General features: G+C 32.4%; 1 protein-coding gene across 9 annotated transcripts in view; it reads right to left on the reverse strand.

The window, feature by feature from the left end:
- Window positions 1-12,616, reverse strand: part of CENPE (centromere protein E) — a 62,701-nt gene that overhangs the window by 26,929 nt on the left and 23,156 nt on the right. For 4 of the 9 annotated variants that reach the window (XM_039848869.1, XM_039848871.1, XM_039848867.1 and 1 more), the window contains 12 exons: window positions 12,444-12,563; window positions 10,954-11,076; window positions 10,705-10,870; window positions 10,043-10,197; window positions 9,507-9,821; window positions 9,124-9,396; window positions 8,806-8,964; window positions 4,619-4,822; window positions 2,838-2,996; window positions 2,061-2,351; window positions 1,781-1,939; window positions 584-904 (listed from right to left, as the gene is read on the reverse strand). In XM_039848869.1, the coding sequence (XP_039704803.1) occupies window positions 584-904; window positions 1,781-1,939; window positions 2,061-2,351; window positions 2,838-2,996; window positions 4,619-4,822; window positions 8,806-8,964; window positions 9,124-9,396; window positions 9,507-9,821; window positions 10,043-10,197; window positions 10,705-10,870; window positions 10,954-11,076; window positions 12,444-12,563 (2,445 nt within the window). The remainder of the gene's footprint in view (window positions 1-583; window positions 905-1,780; window positions 1,940-2,060; window positions 2,352-2,837; window positions 2,997-4,618; window positions 4,823-8,805; window positions 8,965-9,123; window positions 9,397-9,506; window positions 9,822-10,042; window positions 10,198-10,704; window positions 10,871-10,953; window positions 11,077-12,443; window positions 12,564-12,616) is intronic. The other 5 variants (XM_039848870.1, XM_039848868.1, XM_039848874.1 and 2 more) reach the window with 3 other exon arrangements.

Below are 12,616 nucleotides of genomic sequence, written 5' to 3' on the forward strand. Positions count from 1 at the left end.
TAATGAATGGGGGGTGATGAGTTAGGAAGCTGTTGCAGAAAGCCAGGGAAAGAAAGAATGGTGGCTTGGAAAAGTGCTAGCAGTATGGAGAAAGGTGGGAGGATTTCATTGACTTGCACACACACACATACACCCTTCCTCCCTCCTTCCCTCAAAACTCAATCCACAGGGTTTGGTGTTTGGATTACAGAGTGAGTAGGGAGGGAGGGATGGTACTAGGGATGATCTCCAGATTTCTGACTGAATCAATGAGGAAGATGTTAGTGCCTTATAAGATACTGGAGGAATAGATGTAGAGAAGAAAAAAAATAGTGTTTTTGGCTTCATCCTTTCTTGTTATATAGCATTATTTTTTCTAAATCATTTTGAACATTTAAGAAAAAAGCTGTCTTCTCGGAAACATTTTCTCTCAGTTTCAATAGTTTCTAAGTATTTCTGAGCAATTTTTATTTGTTTTCATTTACTTCATAATTAAAAAGATGTTTAAAGAAAATTGGTAGTAACTTTATAATTAAATGTCCCTTTCTCCCAAAGACTTGATTCTTATGAAATACTTTAAATGGGAGGAAAGGATGAAACTTACTTTAGCCAAAGTTTCTCTAAGGTCTTCTTTCAGCTGGTCATGTTCAACGTGAAGTGTTTCTTTTGTCATTTTAAGGTTGTCTCTTTCCTTAGTGAGAGATTTTATTTCTTCCTGACTTTCTTGAAGTTTTTCAGTTAACCTGAGCCTTTCCATTTCTATACTTGCCAGTGTTGAATTGTCGGTTTTGGATTGTTCTTTCAGTAGTTCTAATCCACGCATTGTTCCCTGAGTACGGCTGACTTCTTTCGTATTAGGAAGTAGCTCCTCTTCCTCCTGAAGCACTGGGATCTTGTGATATTCATAAAATACCAAGTTTACTATCTGGAAATTGTTATTATAATTTTTTAAAGGGAAAAGATGAGGATACTTCGCATAGCAATGAAAGTGATCTTGAACCCTCATGGCCTACCATGGATCACCAACTCTTATTTATTCATTTTCTTTGTTTCTTACTAAAGCTAATTTACGACTTTCTGTCAGTTTTCTTTTACTCCAGCTTACATCCAAAGTGAACTAATCCTTGTTTTACCAACAAATTGCTAATTCAGTCAGTTGCACGCTTCTGTTTCTATACTAACTAGTTCCATAATGCTATAAGAAAAAAAAAAATCATAGATTATATCCTAGTGAATGAATGGTCTCCATTCTCAGATGAATCCTAATACTATTTCTCAATTTTTTTTTTATGTGTACAGATTGATTCCCCTTTCCCGTTGGCACTAGTGGTACTACATGGCTTTGCATATTAAATTTCTGCATTTATCATACTGAAATGGAGTTTTCTTTTTATTATTGTTTTCTTTATATGCTTATATTGAGGGGAAATAACAATGTCTTACATACATAGTTTCAGTGACTGGTGCATAGTAGGCTTTTAACAAGCGTTGGTCCAATTATCCCAATGTTTCGTTTTCTCCATAGCATTCGCCATTATCTCAACTTATTTTGTTCATTTGACTGCTTATTAATCAGTTATCTTTTCCACTACAAAGTAAGCTCTATGATCAGAGATTTTGTACACTTTATTCCAATTTTATTTCTGTAACTTAGGACTGTATCTGCCATATCAGACACTCAACAAATACTACCCAATAAATGAATGAACCATATTTAATTCAGTCACTACTTATTGCTTATCTTTCCTTCTAAGGAAAAAGAAAGGAAGAAGGAACAGTAGGGAAGGAAGAAAAGACAAACCTTTTCTTGTAATTCAGTATTGGATTTTTCTAGGCCCTTCTGATTATTTATTATTTGAGCTGTCTTTTCAGAAACGCTTCTTCTTAGATCTTCAATAGTTTCTTGGTGTTCTTTTAGATGCATACGAGCAAGTTTTAGTTCTTCTTTCGTTTCTATATCCTTTATTAACAAGTGAAATTTAAATATTATAACAGCATCATCTCAACACTATTTCCCCCTTTCCAACTGGCTCAGTTTTTAAAGAAACACCTAATAGATAAAAGAAAATGGAATGACTTACTGTAACTTCAATTTCTCTTATGTATCCTTTAAGTTTATTTCTCTCTGTTTCAAATGACACTTGTAATTCCTTTAGATCATTCCTTTCTTTGGTTATGGATTTCATTTCCTCATAATTTTCATGAAGTTTCTGAACCAACTCTAGCTTCTCTGTTTCCAGACGTTCTAATGTTAATTCTTGATTCTTTAATTTATTCTGTAAATTCTCCATTTCATTCATCTTTTTTTGCATATCACTCATCTCTTCTTGTACACTAAGAAGTTGTTGCTGTTTTTCTTGAAGTTCTTGGCTCTAAAGAAGTACAATATTTATAATTACCATTTTTCCTATATTCCCTTAAAATTATTATGTAAAGTATACTTTACCGAACAGAAATAATCTGTGAGCAGACAAGTAGCATTAAAAGTAAAGTGACCTTCCAGGCACAGTATCGGTAGTGGGTAGTGAATAATGTTCCACTCAAAATTCAAGTGGTAGTACTCAATGAATATTTGATGAATGAATATATCACATGATTAGTTTAGACTATATCATATGAATCAAGGCCTCTCTTTCATCTAAAGACTCTAAAATAATATAATCCTTTGAAAGGATATTAGTTAAGATTTCAGTATGAGTTGAAACTGTCTAAAATATTAGCATTAAAATCTGTTCATGTGAGAGGTATATGCTATTTATGGAACTTAGGTCTGTTGGAATAAAAATTTATCACTGAAGACAAAAGAAAACATAATAACTTAGGAAAAATGACAAGGAAGATAATTTTAAAAAATTAACCTTTTCCTTTAGCTTCTCTTCAACTTCTGCCAGTTTTTCACAGGTCTTAGAGATTTCTTTTTCTTTCTTTATGGTATGGTTCTTTTCTTGTGCAACTATCTCCTGTTGCTTTTTAAGTTCATCTCCAAGAATTCTTAATTCTTCCTGATTTTCAATAGTCTAGAATTTTAAAAGTTGAGATTAAAATATATAATACTAGCTTACATTAATGAAATCGGGTAAAAATAAAAATTTACTTCAGTCTAAAAATGAAGAAATCATGACAAACTATATAGGAAAAGACTAATTTTAAAAGAAAGTATTTAATTATGTATATGCCAAGAATCTGCTTTTTTATGCTCTTTCTTTATTGTTCAACTTACATTTCTATCATGAGAACTTGAAATGGAATTAGCATTCTACCATGAGAAGTTTGTTCATTTTCTCCTCCTAAGCTAAGAGAAACTGCTTCTAAGCTTTCATAGATTGATGATGAGGCTAAAGTTATGGACTCTTCATATGCTAATATGGCTTTGGTTTTGGGCACTGAATAACAGCAAGCTCAAAATGGCACCCACTCTTTGCTAGAATGACTTGGGCTAATCCTAGTTATTAAACTGAAACAGTGATATTTTCAAGTATCCAGACATAACATTACAAGCCAGAAACCAAGAAGAGAATATGCCTTTTGTCTGTATTATATTTACATTCAGCTCTTTTGATCAAATAGACAATTGTAACAAATAGAAAATTATACAAAAGATCAGGTTCTATAGTGATTCACAGCAAACTTCCCAAAATGTTAATTTCGATCTACAAATATTATATGCCCTTAAACACAGAAACAGAAACTAAAGTAGGGTTGAAAGTATTGGCAAATATTAACTATTAAAAATGAAATAAAAAAATTCTAATAGCATAAATAAAAGAGAAACATTTAAAACAAATTTAACAAAATATGGATAAGACCTGTTCACTGAAATCTACAACTCACTGAGAGAACAGATAATTTATAGAAAGATACATGATGGCCAATAAGCACATAAAATGACGTTCAGTATCTTTAGTCACCAGGGAAAGGCAAATTAAAACAATGACATACACATCCAATCCAATGGCTAAAATTAAAACCATCAATAATGTGAAGAGTTGGTGAGGATATGGAGCCTCAGAATCGTCTTACTTTGCTAATGGGAATGTAAACTATTTTGGAAATCAGTCCAAAATTAAAATTTATAGTAAATTCTCATCAAGTTAAATATACTGTTCCTAGCTATTCCATTTAGATACTCCTTCTAGAGAAATAAAAAACACATGTTCATGAAAAGATCGTATAATAATGTTATAGCAGCTTTATTTGAAATAGCCAAATAGTGGAGATAACTCAAATTTCCATCAATAGGAGAAAAGTTAAATAAATTGAACATAGCCCAGCAATAAAAAGGAATGTAGAAAGAAGACACAAAAAAGTACATGCTGTATGATTCTATTTGGATGAAGTTCTAGAAGAGACAAAGTGACCTAAGGTGAAAAACCATCATGACAGTGACTATCTGGTACAGAGGATGAGGTTAGGATTGAGTAGGTTGGGGCATAAGGAAATTTGGGGGTGATGGGAATGTTCTATATCATGATGGGGGTGGAGGGTACACAGGTAGAGACATTTGTCATAAGTCACCAGACTATACACTTGTATCAGATATAATCATTGCATATACACATATGTCCTTCAATAAAATTGTAAAAATCTAAAACATACAAAGATAAAAACATATTCTCAAGTAGACACTGCTAAATCCTACCATTTCAATATTTTCCCTTAGGTCAGTCTTCAATTGTTCCTTTTCTGCTGTAATACTCTCTAACATTTGTTGTAGTTCATTTTTCTCCTGTATTAAAGAAAGTATCTTTTTCTGTTGCTCAATTAGCTCGTTATCCTCACCATCTGCAATCAGTGCTTGGGTTTTTTTGCCTTCCAAATTCTGTTTTTTATCTATGCCAACCATCTAAAATATAAATAACATATTTTTCAGTTAATAACAACTTTAATAATAAAAATAGCCAACACTTATATTACTTATTATGTACTAGGCATTATATGCATACACTGACACATTTGATCTTTGCTATAATCTTATGAGGTAGGTAATAGTATCATCTCCATTTGACAGATGAAGAAACTGAATCCTAGAGAGGATAGGTCACTTGCCCATGGTCACTCAGAAAGGTAGAGCCGGCTAGTGAACTCTAGTGGTCTGGGTCTAGTTTGTATTTGTGCTGTGCCTATTCACTGATAAGAACTACCTGGACAGCTTTAGATAATTAACAATGATCTTCATGTATGATGGGTTAATCTGACTTTATGATGGAGTAAGCCACTCTAAACTCTACATTTTCTTTCCTTCAAAAGCCAGAAATCATTCCCTAGCACCTATTCCCTATAAATCTTTTAGAGGCAGTCATATGCACAAAAGGCTGGACTTTTATCACATGCAGAGGGCAAAATGATTTTGATTGAAACATATTTCATATAATAACATAATTCATCTTTCCTTAATAGATATTTTTCATACACTGCTTAGGAAAAACATGTTATATAAATTCATTTATCCATAAATAAATCTTAACCAAAAGTAATCTAATATGTGACTCCTTGGCAGAAGGAGACAAAGACCGACATTATAACTGATGGCATGAAATCCTTACACCAGCCCAGTACATACATTCAGCTCCATGTTGGACATGTTTTAAAAGTTTTTTTTTTTTTATGTAACCTTTAATTTCGTAGGAAAAAATTTGAAAATAAAGAGGAAAAGTCATTCAATGTCTCAACTGCACAACCATTATTAAATTCTGGAGTATTTCCTTCCACAGTTTACGCACTTTCTTCCTACAACAGTACCCCCCCCCCCCGCCACCCAGAGCTTCCACCTATTTGTCCTACGGATGTTACCATTTCCCCTTAAGAACTGGATCTCTGAAGGCGGGGCATCTCCTCCCACGCACTTGCGGCGAGCACCTGGGGCCTGGTGCACCCGGGGTATGGTCCGTGGCTCAACCTGGGGCGCGAACCCAGGACCTTCTGCGTGTAAACCAGACGTGCTAACCACTACACTATGGAGCCACCTCACCTTCCACAGTTTTTCCACCAAAAAATTTTTTTTAAACATAGCAATCAAAATTAATTTACATATGTAGAATTCTTTTTAGTCTTTCTTTTTCACTTAGATCATATGCATTTTTCCATGCTATTACATAGTCTTCAAATTGGTTCTCTAGAGAGGATATGGACAAACTACTTTAAGCTCCCTTCTTACTGTTGGCAATATGCATGAGCTTCTGACAATGGTGAGCACAACATGAGAAAGTAAGGTGGGAAGACACAGTCTGTCAGATACTATAGTTCAGAATCTTGCGTCTTTACTGTTAAACAAAGGAATATACACAAAGAGAAAGCAGACTGACACAAAGTATTCTGTCATGATACCCAAGGTACATTTCAAAACTGAATGCAGCCTAAAAAGTATTTTGGCTACCACAGTTATGAGTAAAATCTAATAGATCTAATTATTTTAAAAAAGTTTCCTTTATATGAGAATAATCTTACTAATTACAAAGCTTAAAGTTTCTGTTGAACTAATATATGTTCACTGCAGCACTATTTACAATAGCCAAGAAATGGAAGCAACCTAAGTGTCCATCAACAGATTAGAGATTTGATAAAAAAGATGTGGTACAATGGAATAGTACTTGGCCATAAAAAAAAAAAATCTTACCATTTGCAACAACATGGATGGACCAGAGGATATTATGTTAAGTGAAGTCAGTCAGACAGAGAAGATAAATACCATATAACCTAACTTATATGTAGAATCTAAAGAACAAAATAAACAAAGAAAACAGAAACAGACTCATAGATACAGAGAACAAACTGATAATTGCCAGATGGGAGAGGAGTTGGGAGGCTGGGTGAAAAACGTGAAGAGATTAAGAAGTATAGATTGGTAGTTACATTATAGTCACGGGGATGTGAAGTACAGCATAGGGAATATAATCAATAATACTGTAATAACTATGCATAGCACCAGGTGGGTACTAGACTAATCGGGAGATCACTTTGTAAATCATATAAAATGTCTAACCATTATGCTGTACACATAAAACTAATATAAAATAATACTGAATATCAACTCTAATTGAAAAAAAATTTTTTTTCCATTGAGACACACTAGATAAATTGCATTTCCAAAGAGACACGTCAAGCAAGATTGCAAATGGTGATTCATGACAAACCCACTAATGGAGGTCTCTGGTGACCAGATGAACAGAGGGGGCCCTGGAAAGTCCCAGACCCACATCTTTATCTACATGGGGGTTCTGGCATGAACATCACATAAGACCAAGATTATCTCAGCTTTCTATCTCAGATTTCAGGATCTCTGATGGATAGAATGCTTCAGAGAATCCCTGAAGGCCCATTTATTGAAATGGATGCTTCCAGCATGAACTTAATACTACAGGATCCAGCTGGGTCAGGTTGATATCAAAGAGGTTATAAAGTAATGGATGAACTTTGAGGACATTATGCTAAGTGAAATATAAGTCAGTCACAAAAAGAAAATACTGCATAATTCTGCATATATGAGGTACCTAGAGTAGTCAAACTAATAGAGACAGAAAGTGGAATGTGGTTACTAGGGTTTGGAGACAGCAGGACAGGGAGTTGTTGTTTGATGGGTTTGCAAGATAAAAAGAATTCTGGAGATTAATGGCATAGCAATGTGAATTTACTTAACACTACTATTCACTTAAAAATGGTTAAGATGGTAAACTGTATGCTATATATAATTTATCACAATTAAAAAAACAAATATATATGTGACTATACTATTCCATGCTAATTATGAAAGATTGTTTCATCAGTCTTCTACTGTTGTTTTAAATTCCTATAGTAAATATTCTGGCTTAAATAATCTTAAGCATAATTTTATAAAAAAGATACTATAAAAAGGTACTATAAAAAATTCTGTTGATTATATAAGGTATTTATGAAGAGTAGAAATGTATAATAAATGAATCTATTGTATAAAATCCTCCAGTTTGAACTGAATTGTGTCCTCTCAAAATTCACGTTGAAGCTCTAACCCTCAGTGTAACTTTGGAGATAGAGCAGTCAAGGAGGGTAATTAAGGTTAAATGAGGTGATTAGGGTGGGACCCTGATCCCACAGGACTGGTGTCCTTTAAGAGGAAGAGACACCAGAACTCTGTCTCTCTGAAAGTGCACAGAAGAAAGGTCATGTAAGGACACAGAAAAAAGACACCATGTGCATTCCAGAGAGACTGCTCCGGTAACAGAATTGTCAGGTATCTTAATCTTGGACTTCTAGACTCCACAACTGGAGAAAAGACATATGTTGTTTTAGCTATCCAGTCGTGATATTTTGTTATGGCAGACTATAATATACCTCCCTTAAAAAAAATTAGCATCCTAGACTTTCCTGTTACACAGTTATTCTCCTAAATCTCAGGAAAAAAATAAAACCATACTACAAAGACTTAAGCACCTAAAAGTATGGCCCAAGACCTAGAAATAGACATAAACATTGATTTTATAGTAAACTCTAAACAAGTTCAGTATATAAAATCTGACATAAATATTTGAGCCATAATTAATAATCACTCAATCTTGCTTACATTCCTAGAATTTAGAGGGGCTTTTAAAGATGGTTAAAGTATGTCAGGCCTCAGAAAATATCCGTTCAAAGTTTGAACTAATAATTTTTGCTTTTTCCTTTTTAGATTTGTTGTAAGCAGTTATATTTTAAGTTATTTCAAAGATATTAGAGTGAAGTTTATGAATTATTGCTAGTTATTACCACTGTGAGTAATAAATAAGATTGAGATTACTACTGTGTACTTAAGTGTTTGAGGTTAAGGAGAAAGCTCATTATAAATATATGAAAATGCTGAACAGAAACACTCTTTACCTCTTCCTGAAATTCATCCTTAATTTCTCCTATGTTTTCCTCTACGTGCAAAGTCTTGGAAGTTTCCTCAGAATTTTTCATTTTCAGTGTGTTAATAGTTTCTTGGTGTTGCTTCAAAGACTCAAGAGCATTTCGTAATTGTTCTTGGGTGTCTATGTTCTTTGTCAGAGAAATACAAAACCATTTCCATTAGAATAAGGTGAAACAATGAAATTAATTTTATAGTTTCTATGTGATCATAAATAATAAAAGATGGCTCCTATAATGTTTTTAAAGAGCCTCTCTGAGTTTTCAAAGTTTAATCAGTCAAAACCTTACCATGTTTACAGTATCCTGAATGTCACTTTGGAGTTGGTCTCTCTCAATTTGCAGGCTCTCCTGGAGTTGTTTTAGGTCATCTTTTTCTTGAGTTAAGGTTCTTACTTCTTCTAAGGTTTGTTGAAGCTTCTCAGTAATCAATGTTTTTTCCCTTTCTACAGTTTGCAACCTGGAATCTCTACTTTCTAATTGTTCCTTCAGCTTTTCCACTTCATTTAACCATTCTTGACTCTCAGTGGTTTTCTGTTGAAGTTCCTGGGTTTTATGAGAAAGCTTTAAAATAAGAAAAGTAAATGTGAAAAGCAGAACATTCTATGGCATTTTTATGGAAGGCAAGCCCCAGAAGACAAAGATCATTTCCCTAGAGGGCGTCTTGTACCAACCTCCACCTTTAAAGCATCCAAAGTTAAACCAAGTTTTTGAGTTTCTTTACAGAGGTTTTCTATTTCCTGATTTATTCTTGCATTCTCCTCAAGGACCATGTTATACTTTTGCTCAAATTCAATATGATGATTTTTAAAATCCTGGAATTCTTGTTCAGTGCTTTTATAATTCATCTGGATAGTTGCTAGGTCATCTTTAGTTTTCTCAATATCTTTAAGTAAATCTTGAATTCTACTCTCCTTATAAACTATGTCAGAAAACAATTTGTCTTTTTCTGATGTTATTAGATATAGCTCTTCAGATTTATCATTTATCTATGGAAAAAAGAAAGCTTAGCTATATTAGCAATATATACTCTATTGAAGCAGTGTTCAGGAAAAAAAAAACCCTTTTCTGTAAAAAAAAAAAGACATTGAAATTAAGCAAAGATTTGACTGAGGAAAGGCAATATTATTATCACATCTCTATAATAATACATTATCCTGTTTTAACTTTACTTTCAAAATAAGAGTTATTTGCTTAAAAATTTGTTTACCTCTTTCCTTAGCATTTCTACTTCTGAGGGTAAAGATTTCAATTCTGAGAGCAAATTAACTTCTTTGTGCAAAGCTTCATTTACTTCAATTTCTTTGTTCAGTTCTTTCTGGAGATTTGTAATTTTTCTTTCCAATTCCAAATTACAGAGTAAATCTAGGAAATTTTTGGTAAATTGAACAGCTTGCAGTTATTAAGTCAATCTAAATTACAGTTAGACTTTTAATCAGATCATATATAATTTATTTAAAAAAGAGCCAATACTAGTAAACAGCTAATCTAATTGTTAATACATAGTTTTTTTAAAAAGTATGTTTCAGGTGTACAACGTTATAATTTGACATCTGTATACACTACAAAGTGATTGCCCCCCAAAAGTTTAGTTACTATCCATCGCTATACATGTTACTAGTTTCTGAATCACCTTTTTCAAGAATCAGGTCCAATTTACTTGGGAAGTAATTTTTAAACCCTTATGAATTGAAGTCCATGGAAACATTTATAAATAGTGATACAAATGATATTCAGAGTTAATATGAAACTATTAAAAAAAAAAACGGAGAATAATGGAATTTTAATCACTGGAATATAGTTGCAAAATCTTTTAGGTACATTTCTACAGAAAGTCAGATTTGCAGAAGTAAGTCTAAAATTACAAAATACCTTTTGGAACTTTGCCATCTATAAGGGAGGTGAGTTTCGTTATTTCATTATAAGAAGATTGTAATTCTTTCATTAGATCAACTTTCATTTTCTCTTTTGCCTCCAACTGGCTTTGATATACTTGATTATCATTTTCCATTTGCTTGCATATACTTTCAAGTTCTTTCTATTAAGAGAAACACTGCAAATTCACAAAAATATACTGATCATTACAACTGCTTAATTATAAATATTACAAAAATCACTTACCATTTTCTCTTTCAGCTCCAGATTTTCACTTCTAAGAAAGGCTGATTCTCTTTTGGAATCCAGGGCTACTGTTTCAGCATCAACCAAAGACTGTTTCATTTGTTTAAGGTCGTTAGTGTTTTCCTATATACATGACAAAAAAGAATTAGTGAAATCTAACTTTCTTAGAGTTGAAAAAGGTTAACACTTTGTTGTTCAACTAGCCTGCTAAAGTTTCTTATGTATTTTTAAGTTATTCTCTCCAAAACACAATAGGTGAGTAGCTAATAGTTAAAATTAAGGATATTAAATCATAAATTGCAAAGAAAAACAAATAATCCAATAGAAAAATAGATAGAAGATATAAATAGGCAACTCAGAGAATAGGAAGTGCAAATGATTGATAAATATATGAAAAAAATAAGAAGTCCCATTTTTAGAGAGAAGCAGCATTTTAACATGACTTTAGCTTACATGAATTTATATATCCTTGGTAAAATATTAATGCATGCATGAATGAATGAGATGAAAAGAGTAAGAACTAAACAAAAATTTTAAAAATTATAAATAGACACTTCAGTATTATATCAAAGCGCCTTTCTTACCCATGGTCTCAGAACAGCGAGAATACTTTTTATTTTATTTCATTCTATTTATGTATTTATTTATGTATTTATTTATGTATTTATGTATGTATGTATGTATGTATGTATGTATTTATTTATTTTTAAGTGAGAATACTTTTTAAAAGACTCATTTGTCATTAATAGAAAGTAACAAAAAGTACTCGGAAAAACTCAAAAGAACGACAGAAACTAATACTAAAAAGATTCGAGCTAGACACTGTTGCCTTTTTAAAATGAGTGTTAAAACTACAATCAAACTGATACTTTCTTGAAGTAATCAGGTGGATTGAGGCAAATAGAAAAAAAAACAAACAACTTCACCATGAGATTCAATGTTATTTAATACCATGATTTTATTCTAACTAGTCATTTAGAGCTACAGTTTCTGAAAAATAGTCACCAAACTGTTAAAATAGTTACTTAAATTATGAGAACGCTTTAATATTGATGAAATGACATTAATGACATTTATGAAGTCATGCTCAATTATGTATGGTATGTTTTATAGTTCTACATCTTATCATTAACGTTAAGTGCTCACCTGATATTGACTACTCATTTCTGCCTGCATTTGTATAAAACAATTGAAAAAAATTAAAAACTTTTTTGAATTTCTAATTTTAAATGGAAGCTAATCCCTAACTTACATTCATTCAAGGGATAATATCCTCACTCTCTATGAATAATTCTTTATCATAAAATGGCAATGTTCCTAATATAGTCCCTCTCTCCCAGGGTTATTGACAAGATTAAATAAAATACTGGATATAAAACAATTAGGACAATGCCCAGCACACTGTAGGCTCAATAAAAGCATTTGCTATGATGATTGTATACCAGAAATAACAATATGATCACATAACAAAAAAAAACCCTGATTTTTACCAATGAGTATGACAAGTCCATTTTCATACTTTCTGACTTCTGAGACTCTATGTATTTCTGTAGCTCTTTAATCTGTTCTTCCTTCTCTCTAAGAAGATCTACTTTTGAACTGAGTTCATTCTAAAAGAATCAAAGGAGAGTAAAACATAATTGAACTGGATCTGAATTCTAAG

The sequence above is a fragment of the Pteropus medius genome, unplaced genomic scaffold, assembly GCF_902729225.1.
Source record: "Pteropus medius unplaced genomic scaffold, Ma_sr-lr_union100, whole genome shotgun sequence".
Lineage (NCBI taxonomy): Eukaryota > Metazoa > Chordata > Mammalia > Chiroptera > Pteropodidae > Pteropus > Pteropus medius.